The sequence below is a fragment of the Neopelma chrysocephalum genome, unplaced genomic scaffold (genome assembly GCF_003984885.1).
Source record: "Neopelma chrysocephalum unplaced genomic scaffold, ASM398488v2 Primary Assembly neopelma1_147, whole genome shotgun sequence".
NCBI lineage: Eukaryota > Metazoa > Chordata > Aves > Passeriformes > Pipridae > Neopelma > Neopelma chrysocephalum.
Genome location: NW_020897809.1, coordinates 10,391,846 through 10,411,454, shown reverse-complemented (window position 1 = coordinate 10,411,454; position 19,609 = coordinate 10,391,846). Strand labels below are relative to the sequence as shown.

Sequence of the window (19,609 nt, the reverse complement as noted above, 5' to 3'; positions counted from 1 at the left end):
CTATGTGTGCACCACATAGGAACCCCCTAGCAGAGAAGAAACAGCCAGGCTTTGTTGAAGAGATCATAATTTCCCTCCCATGCACTGGCTGAGAGAACACTAAAAGATCTCATTTTATCCTGCAATCGACCTCGACAGCTCTCCCCTGGCTTTTCCTTCTCAACAAGGAACTGAAGGGGATCACAGCCTTCCCCCCTCACAGAAAGAAGGGGCCTGGGGCATCTCAGAGCTCTGGGGCTGACCTACAGAACTTGGTGTCAGAGGGGACTGGGGGTCTGTGTGATGCATGGCTGAGAAGCCACTGGTTCTCTATTAGGATGGGAAAATAAAGAGTCTGTACTAGATTTCTTCAGTATCTGGGCTTTATTTGGAGGTTCCCTCTGTTGCCTCAGTGTCTCATTCCCCCAGGTCTGGCCTGTGAGGGTTCATGTGACACCAGCTCACAAGTCTGCCTGTTTCCTTCTGTACACAGATGGTACCTATGACCTTGTCAGCAGTGCAGTTAATGGAGCAGTACCAAAAGTAATGTTCAGCCATCTCAAATCCATCCTAGGCTGGATTCACATGTATGAAAAATTGAGTGCTGGGCTCACTCCTGCAGGCACCATGCCCTGATGGACCCAGAGAAACCTGGGACCCACAGACCCTAAACGGTGTAGAAAAGCATCTACTTTACACAGCATCCTGTGCAGTCAGAGCCTGCTGGCCCTCATATTGCAGATGGGGCATCATTTTAGAACTTAAAAACCAGCAAAACAGCTGGTGGAGGGTTGTGCCACATTCCCTTCTATCAAGCCTCGGGCTTCCAGCCAGTAATACCATCCTTCCAAGGCAAAAGACACATACCCTCTGCCTTTCTTTTGATGTTCACCCAGAAACTCTTTCAGCAGCTTTTTAGACAAAGGAACAGAGTATTGGGACATAGGACCAACAGAGTTTGAATTTGGGAGTGACAGGAATGCTGAGCTATGCAGAAAGTGTGGCTCATGGACACAGAGGCGGGGAAATGTGAAATATTGGAAACGGCTCCCCTAAGAGATATGGAACTGAAATGTAAAATCTTTTCAAAATTCAAAACCATAACATAAAACACCAGTGAAGCAGACGTCAAGTCTTAAACAAGGATTTCAAGACATAAGGAAGATAACAAGTTTAGAAAAGAAAAGTGAGCCCAATGACTGTCAGATTAATTGAACACAGTGTCAGGAAAGATTGCTTTGTGAAGTGTTGCTTCTTAAAGCATTACAAAGTTGGAAAGACATCAGAAACATTGACTGGCAGCAAAGGGGAAACAGAAATCACCAGTGATCAATAAGGCAGCTGCCAGCAGGGGGGGGTGACACAGTGCAGGAAGCACTTTGTGGAGCTTCAAGTGGCTAAGTAATAGGACTGGGACAAACCATTGATCAAAAGTATTTTTATGTTGTAAAAGGTCTGGAAAATACACCTTCTGGCATTTGAATCCATTTAATAAGAATGCTGCTATTATTTGTGCCTGCTTAGCATGACTGCTAGCAGCCTCTGGAAGGCTTAAAGGCTAAACTCGTTAGCTCTTTATTACAGAAGAACTTGGGATCTCCTGATACCACCAATTAATTCAGGCATATTGTTAGAAGTGGGAAGTGCTGGTAAATCATATCTCTGTTGCCAAAGTATCACTGCATCCTTCCACTCTATACGAGCCTCAGCCAGGCCTCTTCCCCATGCATTTCTAAACATGGAATCCAAGTACTTTCTCCAAGGCATTCCCTTTTCTCTTGTCCTCCACTCCTGCCTCTGTTGCTCACCAAAGCAGCTCCTGGGGACCAGGGCCTCCTGGAACAAATGCTGCATGACCTTTGCAGTGTTGGGAGCTGCTGCTGAGCTCAGCTCAGGACGAGGGTGTGTTAGGGAACGTCCGCCCTGCATCCCGCAGGGAGCTCTGCCCTGTTTGTGGTCTGTGCACATGATGACCTGGCTGGCAGCAGGAGGGGGCTCACCTCAGAGCTGCTGCTGTCTACTGAAAATGTCGTTTTTCATTGAGGGGGCTGCCTTGGGGTGTCTTGATTTCTACAGCTGCTACAGAGATATTTTTTGTTGTTCCATCACCGCCCCAGGTCATGTTCCCACTGCCTGACCCCTACCTTCCTTGTGGCTGTTCAAGCTCTGTTTTTTGTCAGATATAGGAAGAGAATTATACCCTTCCTTCAGGAGTGGTGATTTAAGTACCAGGATACAAGCCCCACAGCCTCTCCTCTGCTTCTGACTCTTCCAGGCCCTCTCTCTCCAGCATTTCACTAGGCAATGTCCCAGTTCATCCTGTCTTTGCTCAGAGGATTTCCAGCTCACTAACCATTCCTGTTGCTCTCCTTTTACCTGTCTTCAGTAGGGTTACATTTTTTCCCTGTGTGGTCCTCCTTCCCAAAAAGAGACAGTTTTAACCCTGCTGTGAGTAGGCTGGGAGGTGTCCTTACCTGGTCCCAGGGTAGGCATGCCAGACCTGCACTTGTCCATCTTGCAGCAGGTGGGGTTGGCTCGTGTTCAGCTTGCCATCAGCTCCATCCTTCAGGAGCTTCCTGGACAAGTGGGATTTAAGCAGCTCTTTTCCCATATTGTTATGAAGGACCATGTACCCACCTACCTGTGCCTGCAGAGGCTGCTGTCTTCTCCATGGAGGTGGAGCAGCCAAGCTGAGCAAAGGAGCCTTCCCTGGTGCCTGCTCCTGGTCTGGAAGATGTACAGAGGGCACTGGGCTCTGCTGGCTGCTGGAGCATCCCCCAGAGCAGGCCTGGCAGGCTGGGAAGCAGCTCCCTGCCACTCATTCATGAGGCAGCGGGACCTGCGGTGGGATGGTGTTGAGCTGCTACTGGAGTGCAACATGAGGCAACACCCTGGGGCAAGGGCTGGAGGGAGCACACTATGAAGTGTGAGGACTTGATAGGGGTCATCAGGCCATGCTGCAGTGTCTCAGTGATCACAGTCCCCATCCAGTGCCCCAGGCTCCGTCTTTCTCCCTGTCAACCAGAATGCAGAACTTACAGGTGAGAATGCAGCAACACAAAAGACAGCAAATGGAGTGTATTGATTTTAACCAGCAATTTTACATCAACAAGCCATTCCAGTTATGGATGTTGTTTGTCCATGTGCAGGTGCTGCTCCGGAGGCTGCGTGCTGCTGGGTTTCTGAGGGCTCTGCCAGCCTGGGCAGTCGCCGTGCCAGCAGCAGATTGCAACGAGAATCTGTCCACAAACCCGAGTGGCTTTCCCACAAGAACGACGGGACAGGTAACGCAGCACTGAGCACAGAACCAGCACAGGAAGCAGCGTGTGGAGCTGCCGAGGTTTTGTTGCAGAACACGGAGCATCGACGGCGTTGTGTGCTTCAGTGACAGCTCTTGGCTAGAGCAGCAGGGAGGTGTGACTGCTAATGCACTCCACGGGGAATATTTGCTGCTTTCTCTCTAGGATTTGGAATACCTGTCCCCCCCCCTCCCAGCCTGACATGGGAATGAGTACTTTTGCTTTTCCTACTGCAGCACTGGGGTTAGTTGAGCTGTGAGTTATCACAGTGAATCAGGTGACGGTGGCTTGGTGGAAGCCCCTGTTCCTCCAGGCAGGCACCTGCTGGCAAACCAGGGTTAGAGCTAAGGAAGGGCATGCCAAAGGATCTCACAGGAAAGCTCAGGCTCTGAGGCCCTGTTCAGAATGAAGACAGTCCTCCTTCCAAAAGGGATTTGGATGGGTCACAACCATCTAGGGAGGAGCAGTGATGGAGAGGGAAGGGGTTACTGGAAGCTCTCTAATAGTTGGAGGCAATTAAGAAAGTAACAGTGATTTCCACTGTCACCAAGAGACTGTTCCCAGCTGAGTACTGCTTGGAAATTTGAGATCTAATTAAAGCAGGCCTTGGATCTCATCATTCTTCCTGCACGCCTGGGACAATGAAATACTGACTCCTGCATCTGTTCTGTATGTGTACCCGATGCAAATAAGGAAGAAGTCTGTAAATACATCAAAAACCATACTTTATTTTATGTATAGCAATACAATTTACATATTAAATAACACTATAATAGAATGATTTGATATAGTTTAACATAACAAAAAGAAGATTCTTCAAGTTACAAAAAACCCCCAAACAAAAACCAAAAACGAACAAAAAATCTCCCTCAAAATACTCCCTCCCACCCTCTCCCCAAACCAAACACCACATTTTTATTTTTTTTTTTCTGAATGGATCAATGAGACAAACGTATCCAGTGACTGGCTAAGTCTAATTCCTATTGCACACACTGACAATGGAATCCAAAAAAAATATCCAACTTTCACAATCACTGCCCCAAAGAAATGACGTGTGGAAATCTTTTTTGGAGTGTGATGATGGTGTCTCACTACCTCGATACACAGAAGGTTTGTGTTCACATAGCCACCACAGAACTAGGAAGGAGGTGAAACTAGAAAAAAATTAGCTTTATATGAAAATATAAAATTCTATGATTATATACCATAGATACAAAGTTCCCAGAAGATGCTTATCCAAGCAACAAAATATTTACAGTTTTAATGACTTTGCTATTTTAAAAATGAAGGAAAAGAAAATAGGAGTACACATGAATGCTTCAGTCTCTAGAAACAATGGCTGCTTGCTAGTCTCAAGTGTTCTAACAAAACAAAAAAAGTCACTACCCCAAATGTTGGAGAGTTGTGACATTATATAAAATTGACTGTCTCCTCTTTTGGAGACGTTTATTCTTAAAACTCAAGACATTTTTCTTGAAATTAATTATCCTCTGTAGAAAATGCTTCCCTTTGCAAATAGTTAACAAAAACACTAAAAACAGTTTAACAGCTAAGACAAAGTAGAGGCCAAATCTCTTCATTACAGTTCCTCTTTTTCTTTATTTTTGCATTCCTTCTCCTTTGATAAGTAAAGCCAATGTAGTTCACATTGTTAGAATGGCAACAAAGAGAAGAAGAGCAAAGGGGTAACAGTGAATTACATCTGAAAAAAAAATTTAAAAAAAAAAAGAGAAAAAGAAAAAGAAGAAAAGCAATGCAGTGGATTAACAAATAGGCATTTTCCCTTCATATAAAAATTCACTGGCACCATTTGAATATAAATTTCAGAACACAAGATCTGATGTCAGAAGACATGAATTTGAGAAAGACTGCTAAATCTTTAAGACAACTACATTTTAATTTTTTTTTTAAATTAAGTTGGTTTTGTTTTGCTGAGAATTAGTAGTATGTATCTTTGGTAGAATTGATATCTATATTTTTTAGCTTTTAAATAAAATATATCATCTTAAAAGAAAGATTAATGAGAAGGCAGTTGTGCTGTGTCATAAAGATTCTTCTCCTAATGTTCCAATGTATCACTCTGGGTTCAAACAATTTGAGCAGTCAGAAACTGGAAAAACAACTGAAATGTTTCAGATCCTGTAAATGACTCTGCTGACCTAGAACAGACCCACAGTACAGAAACAGTCACTCACAAGAAATAGTTTAAGGGGTTTGGATTTTAATTTTTTCCTGTTTCTAAATTAGTGTTTGGAAACAGACACTGAAATTCTAAGGACAAATGCTGTTTAAAATGAATGTTCCTTAGACCTCGGTCCCGCAGAAGAATTGGTGCTTAGCCTGCACACCTGAGCAGTCCCACTGGCTCTCCCAGACCTTCCTACTGGCACCAAGCTCACATACAGGAGTGTTTGCAGGATGGGGCATTCAGCTGAGACTGTCACCCATTTTAGGGGCTAAGATGGTACAGCAGCTTTCCAAGCATTCCCTCTTGGAAAGCTTGGCTGCTCTTACTCAGCACCGTTTAATGTCTCTCACGGTCTGCGGGCGCAGTACACGTGCAAGACACGGAGAAATGGTTTTCTAAATACAGACACACATGCACATGTGTGCTTCAGTCCTTCCATATTTCTCAGGGCAGGTGCTGAGGACCGTAGGGATATACTCAGGTTCTCTTAATTTGCAAACTTGCACATTGCCTGGGAACCTCTGATGCTTGAAAGACATCCCGACCGAATGCCAAGAGGTGGGTACAGAGGGGGGTTGATGTGCCAAAAGCAAGGTTGGGATGCACAGAGCAGGACTTTGGCCAGACACTTGTGGGAACATCAGCAGAGCTCCTGAGCATCCATCTCTGAGCAGACACTCCCTCCTTCTGCCACTCAGTCCAGGGAAAGGTGCAAATCCATGTAAGAGAGCAGAGCTGCAGCTGCTTACAGTAGGGTAGATTTGGCTCTTTGTGCACTTAATCCTGACCTTCACAAGCAATTTCTAGCTTCACCCACTTCAAGCCTCATGCATCACTACCATCTATTGGCTACCTGACTGTCAGCACAGCACTTAACACACAGCTCAAGCCTCCTTACAAAAAAAAAAATCTATGGAGAACTCATAGAACACCAGTGTACATTATTTCCCCATGGATTGAACCCCAAGCAAAAGTATTTCAGGTGTCGAAAAATGCCAATGCAAATGCATGGATTTCCAAAGCATCTACCAAAGTTCAACCCCCGCAGCCTTCATTCATTGATGTTTAAAACTTGTGAGAAGGTAAGGGATTAAACCAAGGGTATTCAGACAGTGTGTCACGAACCACAGTTATCTTCCATCATGCCAGTGAAATGAAAAGTAATCAGCTGAAAGTACTGAACAAATCCAACCCTCTTGATGCCTGCAGTAATCTTCGTGTCACTTAGCTCTTGTCAGGGTTTGAATTCTTAACTTCTCCCTACACCTCCCCAGGAACTTAAATACTTCAGATTGAACTGATCCAACTCATCAGTCCCTTTGTGCTACCAGCTGGAATTTCCTGGGGCCAGGTTGATTACTGGGGTGCAGGGGGGTTTCCCAGCCTCTAATGCTGATGCCCACTGGCCAACAGACCACTCAGCAAAACCTTCCAGACCTTGCAGGCAGCAGCACTTGAAAACTTACCTAAACAATTCTGTTACTGGGGTGTAGTGACTGTAGAGCCAGTCCTAACTCCTACCAGACATTAACTGACTCCCTTCTCCATGCCAGGCTATCCCAGTGCAAAGGGGATGCAAACTACAACCTTTTGAAACATTCTGCACATTTTTTATCTGGACTAGCTGTTGCTGGACGTGAGATTTCCTTACTGAAACCACGGGCTAATTATCCTGTTCAGCATTAACAGTTATTGGGATCACTTGTATGGAGAGGGATTCAACAAACAGAGAAGTGAAAGGTTGCTGATGAGTTCTTGAATACTGTGGTCTTGAATTAATTGAGTAGGAAATCTTTCTCTCATTAAAGATAAAAGGCCAGATTTTAGCACATACCAGTTTGCAAATCTCCTCTGCTCTCAGCCAGGTCGTATCAGTTTGCATCATGAGAGGTCCTGAACCAGAATACCTACTCTCCATATCCTTTTAAGCAGTTTGCTTTCAGCTTCCTTGTGAGTGAAAATACACAGAACCCTGCCAAATGTCTGTATTTCAGCAAGACTGGACTGGCAGAAATTAATAGATTTACATTTAAATTAAAAAAATAGGCTGTATTAAATGAAAAAAAATATGCTGTAACATTTTGACAAGTCCTGAAAAATTACAATGCATGTTTTGTGCAGTTGAAATTCAGAAGTAAAGAAAATAATGCCATATATAAGGGATAGTGCCTTTAACTGTCCACCAAACGTCAGGATGGCTGAAATCACATATTTCCTTTTCCAGGCAGATTCAATAACCCCTCCTCCCTACTCAGCCGAGCTATGAAGGACACAATTAACTTTAATTTTAAGGAGAATTAAGCATGTGCTTACTTCTTCTGTTAAACAGGGATGGACCTTGTTGAATTATGACCAAATACAAAGGAAGAGGGAGCCAGTGAGGATGTATACTTAAATGCTCCAAACAATAATTCAATTATTTATATAATCTGGGGGAAACCACTTCATTGGTATGGGAGGGAAAACACAATAAGCTAGGTTTGTGCTAAAGAATTAGTCTGGCAAAAAAAAAGAGGGAGAATGTAACTTTATAGGTAGTTTTTTTATTAGTTTGCTTCACCAGTAAATATGGATCAGTACTTTATGTTTTAGCACTAAAGTATGAAAATTACACACCTGTAAAAATGGCATCTAACAGTTATGAAATTAAGAAACGCCTGTCATCATGTAACATACCATTAGGTGTGAGGTCATATTCAAGAAATAGTAAGGAAATTAGATGTGTTTAAAATATTGAATAGCTTAGTAATGTAAAATATTGCTACCTTTAATATATCTGAAAACAGGTCTGATTTTGGGTTGTAGTAGATTTCTCACTGTATTGGCTCTGATGAGAATAAAACCAAAATACTTTCCCATCACAGGGTTGGTTATAAACCAAAATCAGCATTTTTCTGATTACATGGGGAAACTTTGAAATTGTAAATTCAAAACCTATCACTGTGTCCCAAATATGAATTGCATCTAATTTATAATTATATTGTATGTAACTTATATATTCCATGTGAAGCAAGTCTCAGGCCTATAAGTGTACAAAACGGTAATTTGAAACAATACAGAAAGAATTGTTTCAGCTCCACAAGGCTTCACTGTAGCTAATAATCACCTGCCACGTTTTGTCAAGAAAGGATGAACACTGCTCATCCACTCCATGGAATGCAGAACACCATTACCAAAACTGTGACATGATCATTAAATAATAAATATGGTATGAAGGGGTACAGTATCTGTTGTAGAAAGAATCCATCTGGCCTAGCATTCAAGATTTAGGATTCGAGGGTCACTGTAGTTAGCAAAACTTCACTGCATTTAAACAAAACAGAAAAAAGCGTATGTTTGTTGTCATGGAATGTCACATCAGGGCTTGTCTTGTATTAGAGTATTATAGGCAGTAACACTGATCATATAGTGCAAACTAGATAAAATTGCGTTTCACTGTGTGAAATAAACAGAGGTGCAAATGCTCAGTAGGATACCATTAAGACATAAAATGGCAAAAAATAAATATCAAAACTTTTATCAGTGTAAAAAAGTAATTGGGTTATTGTATAACCTAGAGTCTGGCAAAAAAGGCCTCAAAAAAGTTCACTCAGTCTTCAGAAGTTCTACAAATTAAGTGCCTTTTCAGGTTTCCAATTAGACAAGAGACTCCATGCTTTCTGCGGGATCAGATTCGTCACTGGCCATCACAGCACCATTTTTGTCCAGTGTCATGGGACCATTTCCATTTTCCTTAGTGCTGACCAAGCTTAGCATTGCCTTGTAAAGAAACTGGTACTGTTCCTGGAAAAGAAAGGACAAGTTATTTCAATCCTTTAAGGTGTACATAAATGAGCGGCACTTAAATTTGGCATTTCCAGGGAAGGTCATGGATATTCATTACCAGAAGCACACATAGAGCAAAGAAACAGACCTAGAGCAATTATCTCTGTTAATCTAGTTTAACCTTGTCAACCCAAATTCCAGTTTTGGGTAGATTATATGATTTCTGATGTATTATTAAATGCTACAGGAGGGCGGGACAAACACCTGAGGCCACAGCTCAGCCCCAGGTTGGTCCCTGGGCAGCAGAACCTCATACCACACACACTGAGCCAAGGGGGCTGCTTTTGCTGGACACCCAGTGAAGAGCCTTATCTCCCTGCAGCTCCACCTGCTCTGCTGCATCCCTTCAGACCACAACATGCCAGGTTTAAACACCACAGCTCACAGGGCTGGCAGGGGGATGATGACAAGTCAAAAGGTCCTTCTCTGCTAGGACAGCCTTATGGTGCCCCCCTCCAATGTATGAGAAAGAAGTTTAACTGCAAATCCGAGACTTAAAGTGTGGGTTTGAGGTTTATAAAAAATGACAACTACACAAAAAAGTCCAAATGCAAATTCTGCTCGGTAGCAGATGCTGTAGGGCTTGATAACATACACAACGTGTGTTTTAGTGCATGCTTCTGGTCTCAGATGAAAACCTTGTAAGCTATCTATTTATATTCCATTTAAAGACTTACAATGTCTGTAAATACTCCAGGCCGCATAAGATTTATCATCTTTGCCACCTGGAAAACATCGACAGCATTTTCATTCTCCAGCTGCTGGGACAGAGTGGTAAGGGCACATAGCGTTCCCGCTGACACAGCTCCATACCTGGAAAACCACACCGGAATGATGAGTTACTCAGAAACACACCCGGGCGCAGACACAGGGTCATGAAAATGTTGTTACAGTCTTATCTGATTACTGCAGTTCATCTTTGTATCTATTAAATGCTTGTTTTGTAGTGGTTAATTTTTAGTCATTTTGATTTATAGAAGAAATTTGATGGTACACCAGGTCATCTCAGGATATCTGTACTGTTCAACACAAAGAACTGTATCAGCAGCAGAATGTGAGCCATTTCAAAATACCCAGCCTGGAGACTGTAACACCGAAATCAGTTCTCACACGCCACGTGTACTGAGAGCATCTGCATTACAGTTGAGCGTATTTTAAATTCATTAGTGGGAGCTCAAGCAAAACATAAACCATTAGAAAGAAATGAGACTTTTCCTCTTCCTCCACATCTGACAATTACAGCAAAATAACACGGCTGTGAGGTGCTCACAAGTAAATGGGGCACATCTCAAAGTCTTCCTTAGGTCTGATTCATCGGCAAGAGGCAACATCCCTGAGCCAAGCACCCAAGAGACATTACAGATTCTGAAGAGTTGAGCTGTGCTGTCATGTAATAAGAACCCGAGCAGTGGTTATTTCGTGAGGAGCACAACTCAGTGCGTCCTTGAGAGGTCAGTGGAAATCTCAGTGCTGTAAATCTGGGGGTGTGCTTGTGCTGTATGTGCAGGTGGGAGGCACAGCATAAAGGATCCTACACAACTGCTTCTGAGGAGCCTCCATTCTACTCTGCTCTCCCAGTACTCAGGAGACTGAAATTCTGTCCTGGCTCTGCTATGGGTCTGCTCTGTGACTTTGAGAAAGTCTGTGTCTAAATGTCCCCACTGGTAAAAGGGCATCGGTGCTGCCCTGCTCTCTAAACTGTTTGGAGAGCTGTACGTGAAAATGGAAATAATGAGCAAGGGCTGCAACACCATCTCTTATCACAGGATTACTGCTAGGATGTTTTACAGCATTCCTGTGGAAATCAAGACATCTACTGACTTAATTTCATATGATTTTTGCAAATTCAGCCTGCCTAGAAATGGGAAACAACAGATCTGCTGTGTTGCAGGTGAAATCTGTAGAAGAAACAGCAGCACCATCCAGATGGCTGTGACAGATCATCTACAGGGACAGTGGACAAAGTGCCCAGTGCATGTGCCTGACAGGACACAAATAAATGTCTCTGAGGGTATAATGGCCTCATTTTTATTTGGGCTGGTTGTCTCCAGTTCCCAACAATCTGAAGACTTTTCCTGTGGAAAATTATGCCGCAGATCTTTATCTAGTTGCCTACACATGGGAAGTTATATTTAAAAATCTTGACAACTGTCTCAAGTTGGAATTTCTGAACTTTTTAAAATGTTATCAAGTTCATCCCACCGTGTACTTCCTAAATACCACATGCATTTAGTTATCTGCAAATTCATATATTTGGAATTAATCTGCAGTTGTAATTATTAGTGGATTATGTGATATAGTTGTTGCATGTAGCAAAGGGAAATTTTCATTTTCAGCTACATTTGCTTAGGCTCCAATGAAAAGCAGAATCCACATTATGTATTAGGCATAAAAATAAAATCATTGAATATGAAAAATAAACCAAAAAAGCAATTTACAGAAGGAATGACTCAGCACTGTTAGGAATGCGATTTTGATTTTCTTTTTTTTTTTTCATCTAGCATGAAATGCCCAAATCAATAATGGTTCTAATTTTGTAAAACATAATCTTAAATACTGCAAGAGTAGCAAAACCTCACTTCAGACTACCCAGAGCATGAATATTAAAACCAGTCTGGAATTAATCAGGGCTGGCAAAAGGCAACAGAGCTTACACTGTACATTAGCAAGGCAGGAGGTTGTGGGAGAAAAACTACTTGCTGCAGCCCAAGGCACCATTTTCAGGAGTCAGTTGGGAAAAACCTGTTGCAGCAGGGAAAGCAGGGAAAGCTGTTTCAGCATCAGTGGATACCAGTGGTGTCCACACCCCAGCACAGCAGCTGGTCTGGCCACCGAAACACCAGAGAGTAGTAGTAATGTTTTTGCAAAGAAGGGGAAGATTCCCAAAACCCTCCCACTAATTCTGCTTTGTGGCAATGACAGAAAGTCTAATGGGCTGTAGAGCAAAGGGGTTGCAGGTATAGCAGGTGTCTGCACTCCGTGTTCGCTCTAAGGACAACACAAGCAGTGTCAGAAATTGGGCCTCCTTGGGATTTTAAGGACAGAATGACTCCAAGAGGTGCTCTGCTCACCAGGAAAGAGTCCCTCCAAAGAGATCCTGTTAGACCCAGCCTCCAGCCTCACTATAATGGTATTTTGCAGCTCCATAATGTGTGCAAGTAATAATATGCAATGCAATATTTAGCACCCTTTATAATTGGGTGTTCAAGCGTAGCTGGCAGGACAACGCTCACAAAAGAGGCAAGTGTTGGGGCATGCTGGCCCCATGTTAGCAGGCTCCCTCCCTCCCACTTGGCACCATATGGGTCCCTTGGAGTGTTTTTGGGGAAGCAGAAAGAATAAAAATAAATCTCTCAGAAAACGTAGGCCCTTTGTCACAAGATACTTCTGCTGCTCATCCTGAGACACAGCTGAGCTGAGCTTGTTCTGGCACATTAAACCTGAGCTGTTAGACAGGAGCTCAGGCTGTTTTGAAATTAGTTACCATAAGCCCATATTGGGCTGCTTAAGAGTCTTATCTAAACCAGGGCTCTGCTGGGTTCTGAAACATGTTGTAGGATTTGTTTGGGATACTTCCAGGTGTAGAAGAACCCGAAATGCTTCCAAAGCAAACAGCCTCAATTCCTGAGTCCACCTAAGATTATGACCAACATAAAAACTACGTTAAGAAAAATTTATTTGGCCTCAGGTGCCAACTGAAAACTCATCTCTGGAAGTTTAAACATTCTTATCCTGTTCCCTAGACCACTAAACCCCATCTGCTCCATGCAGGAATGGACATCACTCCTAAAAAGTGTCTTGTAGCTGAGTAACATCTTGTACAATCTGCACATAAATGAGAGAAAAGTGATGACATACTCATCATGAACTATGGTGGGGCCATCCCTTGTTAAGGCCTCTTCCTTGATTACATTGATAAGTTCAAAGGTACTGCTTATGGGAGCGTCTGGGTTTGGCCATTTGGGACACTGAAAGTGGCGAACTTCCAGAACGTAGTCATCCTGCAATGACAAACCAGCCTGGGCATTAGCTTCTTTCACTCCACACTCATCCACTCCAGGGAGAAAGAGGGAAGACCCTCATTACACACTGAAGAGAAACCTTCTTCTTCCAAACAGGTTATATAGAAAGAGGACAGACACACAGTTCCAACATTTCTGCAACAGTGAACACCCTAAAATAATGCAAATTTAACAAAATGTTTAATTGATACAGATTTTGTATTTGAGTTCAGGGCTTATATCAAACCTCTCTCAGAGCCCTTATAGTTCAAAAGTCAAACAAGAGCAACCAAGGAATTAAAATTTAAAAGGGCTTGAAAAGTAATGGTTTGCAGCAAAGTCTAGCTGCAATCCAGACAGCAAACTAGAAGCAGGTTTATAGTTCAAAGAAATGTGTTTACATTTTTATGTTTAGTTAAGACCCCCAGACAAATTATAAATGCTGCATTTTATAAGCAGAAATAGGACAATACACCTTGGTGTACTTTACAAAAAGTAATTCAATCTATTTTGGTTTCTCATTTTGAAATCATGTGTCTTCACTTTGAAGTAAGACAAACTTACAACAATCTTACTAGCTAAAGGAATTTGCCTGGAGGTAAAGGATGTAAGAGGGAGAAGAATTCAATGAGAATCCCTTTCCTCTGAGAACAACATGCATGCGCCTGCATTTACAAGTAAATCCTTTTGAAAACTGTTTCTGAACTATTCTCCTTCCTCATTTAAATGACATCAATATAATTTTGGTGAAAAGCAAAGACCCACATTTGGAGGTTTATTTTACCTGGGTAGCTTCAAGGATAAAGTCATGGATGATAATTTGCTCTTCGTTAGAGAGGCACAGTCTGTCTTTGCTGATAAGGGTCACAGTAAAGGCCTCACAGTTCATGGATTCCTCGCGACTTGGCCAGTACACAAACTCATCTTCTGCCTGGAGAAATGAAACAACACGTTATTGCAGCCTTTCAGATACCTTGTGTGCAACTGAAAAATCCAGTGGATCAAAAAATTGGTTTGATAAACAGAGATGATCAGGAGCTGACCTTTACAAACCATTTCCATCTAAAACAAATTTACTGTTACAGTAGGCAGGAAGCCTGCCAGATCCTCCCTTTGCGTGTCCAAACAGGTAACATCTGCTTTTTAATTGGTTTCATAGGGAAATGGTTATCTTAGCTCATTCATACTTAACCTTTATATTGTATCTCAGGCTTTATTGCCTCCTGTCTACAGCTTTGCTTGAAAGTCAGATATTTGTTTAGAAAAAACTCATTGACCTTTAAAAATTAATGATATTATTTTTAATTTGTGTTTATTGTAGTCTAATCCAAAACTCAAGCTCTGTGAATCAGGTCTAGGTAGAAGACTGATGGGATACTTATGTAGGTCTTGAATTTTTAGGAGCAAGTGGAGGAGTGAAGAGGAAGGAAGAAACACAAATATTCTTAGCCTTGAAAAAAAACATTGGCTTAACTTAATGGAAGTTCTCCAGCAAAACACCTCTACTGAAGGGACACTGTAAAATCTCAGTGGGACTGTGAAGGGTGGAAGAAGCTCAATGCTGAAGAAGTCTGACTGACAGGATGTAGGTAACATCCTGTCAAAGCTGTTCTTTTAAAAAATAACTGTGAATTCCTAATTTGCTGCAGAGAGAGGAAATTAAGGTCTGTCACCACATACATGCAAAGTCTGTTTCTACTCCAGGCTTCAGAGGTCTATGTCCCTGCAGCATAAGCACAGAAGCTGCTCTGGTTGCATGCACAGAGCACACCTGTGTCTCTGGACAACCCATCCTTCACTCATAAGAAAACATGAGCTCTGAACCCACAGTCATCCTGCTGTGGCCACGCACACGCCTCTAAAACCAGGTGTATTTCTGTGGGTCTGGAGCTTTGGTGCACATGACATGCAAGATACTGTTGAGATTTGGGCCGTCAAGGTTTATTCTGTAAATGTGACATAAGGTCCTAAGTCCTCTGAGTGCCTTGACAGTTCTGCCCTCAGTAAGCAGAGGCACTGGGAAGCAGAGTAATATCGCTGAGCACCAGGGAAGGGACCTGTCCTGCCACCTGACAGGTCTTCATGCAGCAGGTACTTCGCATTATTGTGTTGTCCTTTGGCATTACACATTCAGCACCTGTTTTAGTCCCGTGCCACCCCTCCTTGCCAGCCAACACATCCCACATTGACCACTGAGCTGACGCTGGGATGCTGCTGCCTCGCTGGCCAGCCTCCACCCCGGGAATGCCACCCCTTCACCTGGTGAAAGCAGGGATGTGGCCAAACCCAGCCTTTACCCTTTAATCACTATAGTTCTGCAGAGCAATTTCATGTATACATGGAGACAAGATCAGCTTCTTCATTTCCACCTGACACACTTTCATTTCATTAGTGCTTTTCGATTCGATCGGATTTCTCTGAACGCTCCTTGCCTCGCAGTGCCTGCAATCCCTTTCATTGCCCTGCACACAAGCAACATATTGACTGCTGCCTCTTTAGTAGCCCCTCATGACTGCTATTTTCCTGCTGTAATGAAGGTGGTTTCTCTTCCACTTTCAGCTACAATTGTCTATTCACCTCAGTGATGCGTGCATGAAAAAGCGAACCGTTTAGCTCTTAATCCTTTTCAACACGCCCTCTTGAGACGTGCTGGTAAATCTGGAAGTAGTGATTAGCACTTCACCTGTGTCTCCTTATTCTCTCTCTGTCTGATGCATTATTTCCACTTAAATTAACATACGTGTTTGCTTTTTACTTTCATTAAATATAGCATTTGTACCCTTCCACAACCATAATCTTGCACGGCCTGAGGCTTAAGCCCACGGGCAAACAAGCAATTATCTACTGGCCCTGCCTCCATTTCTGCTCCTCTCAAAGTCCTTACCCATAACTTCAGCCTCTCAGTGCCCTCAGTGCCTTGCATCCTGCCTCAGGAGCATCACAGAGGTTGTCAGCTGCCTGTGAGCACTGAGGTCCATCCAGCCCAGGATGTCTTTCCCAGGGGTGAGTGCAGAAGGAGACAGCAAAAGAACATGCCCCACATCTTGGAACTTACTCTTTTGTAACAAGCTTATGGCAAAGACTGAGAAGGTGGTTCAAAAAGTGGCTTTGGTTTCAACCAGAGCACAGCCACAGCAGGTACCCAAGTGACCCTGTGCTGTGCCCAGCTGGAAGGGACACAGGCAACTCACCAGGCTCTGGTTGTCCGGCAGCATGACAATGATCTGTGCATTGTGATCCCAGATCATTCGCCAGAAATCTTTAGTCGTATGTGGCAGTGGATGTTGTGTTATGATGAACTCATTACTCCTGTAGTAGCCCTTTTGCAGCAAAACAAACACACAGTTATTTACTGCCTTCAATACTTTTAAAGCATTAATTTCATCTTTGGGGGACACATAATGACCCTATTTCATTGTATTCCCCAGTATTTTCATACAGGCTATAATTAACTCCATTTCCATTCTGCAGAGTCCTTATTGTCTTAATTTACTCTAAATCCCAGCGTTTATTTGACTGTATCTCATGGAAATACACATCCCATCTAAATGCATCTTGTAATTAATTTTTTAGGCAAGAATCTTTAATAAAGCACGGTTAATAGCTTTACATTATGGGGAAGGTGTTAAAATCTCATCTGTTAATACATAGCCATTACATACAGAATTAAGACAATTATAGGCATCTGGTATTTAGCACCTTAGAATTGATTTTACTTTGTAATTAGGTGTTGGCTTCCTCACCATGATATAAGAGGCATTAATGTAATCTGTTCCCTTCATTCCAGGCAGCGGTGCCAAGCCCACTCTAGCACGCTCAGCTATAACATAAAAAAAACAACATAGAGGAAAAAAAAAGAAAAAAGATCTAAGTCTGGTCATGGCACAATGCAGAAAGTAAGAATTTCTCAGCTGTTAACAAACCAAACAGTGTGCAGCTCCCATCTCCCGCAGGAGCAGGCCAGCACTTTAACTGCGTTAAAGCACTGCCTGCTAACACAGGATATAAAAGAGAATGTTGCACAATATTCCCACAAGGACAAAGTAATTTCAGGAATCAAATTTTACTATAGCAAAGATTTTCACAGCAGGCTGAATTACCAAATAACAGTATATGCAGTGATAACAGGGGATTTCAGGTAATTCCTGACTGTAGTGTTCCATTTGTCTCCAGCAGCACACAAACCCGGCTGATTTATTTTGTTTTCCCTACCACTCGGCAGCATTGCCATCATTCACGGGGTGAGAGAACCTCCAGAGACAAACCCCTTCCCTAATGGGGAACCACCCAGCAGTGTGTGTGTGCTCTTCAGCAGATCCACACTCCCCTGTGTGTAAAGGCTGAGTTCAACATCATCCTCAAACCCTGTGACAGGCCCCAAAAGCCCAACTGAAATCATTGCAGCTGCATGACCCAAAGGGCAAAGCCATACAGATTATTTATGCCCCGTTCACATCTGTTTTTAAGATACATTCTGATGACTTCCGCTTTTATTAACAAACTTCATGATGGACTGTATCTGTGCCACTGTTCCTTTGTGCTGGCTTGGCCATCATCTGTCCTCTGTCCTGTACTCTGGGTAATGTCATGGGGATGACGTGTCCGTGCTTGGTCTGGTGCAAATTCATACTGCTTGACAGCCATGCACAGATTCCATATTAATGACTGTGAAACTGTCCCCAGGCACTAAATACCCTCAAATCTGGGGTGGCTCACACAGAGAAATTGAGTGCAGTAGCTGAATTACAAACAACTTGTGCCAATCACTCTGGGAGATCTCACCGGAGCTGGGAGTGGTATCAAAGTAATCTCTCAGTATTCCATAGATTTATCCCCGACCTAATTATTCAAATTCTTAAGCACTTCAAATTAACATTTCACTTGGACAGTATATCTGGCTGACACTGCAACTATTTCCTTTTGTTCAGTTTCATCAGGGTAATACCGAAAGACAAGACAGCTTGGACTGAACAAAAGATTACATTTCCCCTTCCTAGTGGCTATGCCTTTTCATGCATAACACCAGGAGAATTCAGTACAAAAAGTTATGCTAGGCAGTAATCAAACTGAAGATGTGATCTTACATGGCACGACTGATGAGTTCCTGTTCTTCTCTTTGTTGCAGTCTTTCTGAGCACTGAAGCATTCCACGTATTTTGCATTACACTGTGTAACCAGCTGAAAGAGAATAAAGTAGTAAGTCAGTCCTCAGAGCACACTAAATGAAGAGAAGAGGTTTCTTTGCCAACTCCTGTGAAGATGCATTAGTAGAAGAATAAACTGCATTGTTAAACTTGTTTAAAGTACTCAAGATGCCAATGGAAATAATCCTTTTCATACAACATGTTTAATGAATAAAAAGATCACTGCAGCTCTCAGCTTCGAAACATCCTGAAAATGAAGTTCCATCAAAATGTATTTTCACAGAGCACTATGTTTCGTTATCTTTGAGAATATATTTCAAAGACTTGCAGATATGTTCAGTCAGAAGCAGGTCTCAAGGAAGAAAAGCTAGCAAAATAGAACAACAGAACTTTTATGGTTTGTTTTTTTTTTTTTTTCACTCCTCTGAAATAAAAGCCAGATCATTCCTGCAGAATGTCTTTTCCTGCCAGGCCTTTGGGGAACCCACCACACTGTCATCTGAGGTCTGAGGCCACGGGTTACATTCTCTGTCTGCCATGTTCATTCTGGGATGCTTGGGGGGACACAGAAAAGTCAGGAAGGCATTCCCCCAGTGCATGGGGAAACTCTACCAGAGCAAAGCAAGTAAAGGTGGCTTTCTCATCTCCTGCATTAGCAACTTGTTACTCAGCATAACTTCACTCAAAGATGGTTGAATGTAACTTGCTGTACCAGGGCATGAGCACAAGTTATCTTCTGCTACCTCTGTGGCAGCAGCAGAAAGAAGAGGAAGATACAATAATTGTTGCTGGTCACATCCCAATTTGAAATACATTCTAAACAAGTCAGCACTCAACTCATCTATGCACTGGCATTAGCACCGTTAGAGGTTGTGGGGTTTCTAAACCTGTGCAATGTTGGCAGAGAAAGCAATTTCTATAAATGCCACTTAGGGTTATGAAACTTTGTCATGAGCCATCAGAAAACACATAATTAATATATATAATTTAAAATCATTTGTAGAAGTGCAACATTTTTAAAAATAAGAAATCTTCTCCAACTGCATTTTGTGTGTGTGTGTTTCTTTAATTTAGTAATTAAGCATCTGGAATGTCCTGACTGATGAAGAAATACTGAGACTTCTACAAGTGATTTCAGAGAAGAGCCTGTTCATTTTTTTAATAGCTTGGCAC

The 19,609-nt window shown here is 42.6% G+C and overlaps 1 protein-coding gene across 1 annotated transcript in view; it reads right to left on the bottom strand.

Annotated features, from left to right (window-relative positions):
• Nucleotides 1-3,986: 3,986 nt before the first annotated feature.
• Nucleotides 3,987-19,609, bottom strand: part of PTPRG (protein tyrosine phosphatase, receptor type G) — a 405,524-nt gene continuing 389,901 nt past the window's right edge. The window contains exons 23-29 of the mRNA XM_027700470.1: nt 18,377-18,470; nt 17,036-17,112; nt 16,484-16,612; nt 14,077-14,223; nt 13,150-13,292; nt 9,969-10,104; nt 3,987-9,249 (exon numbers count right to left, since the gene is read on the bottom strand). Coding sequence (XP_027556271.1) covers nt 9,103-9,249; nt 9,969-10,104; nt 13,150-13,292; nt 14,077-14,223; nt 16,484-16,612; nt 17,036-17,112; nt 18,377-18,470 — 873 coding nt within the window. The 3' untranslated portion in view covers nt 3,987-9,102. The remainder of the gene's footprint in view (nt 9,250-9,968; nt 10,105-13,149; nt 13,293-14,076; nt 14,224-16,483; nt 16,613-17,035; nt 17,113-18,376; nt 18,471-19,609) is intronic.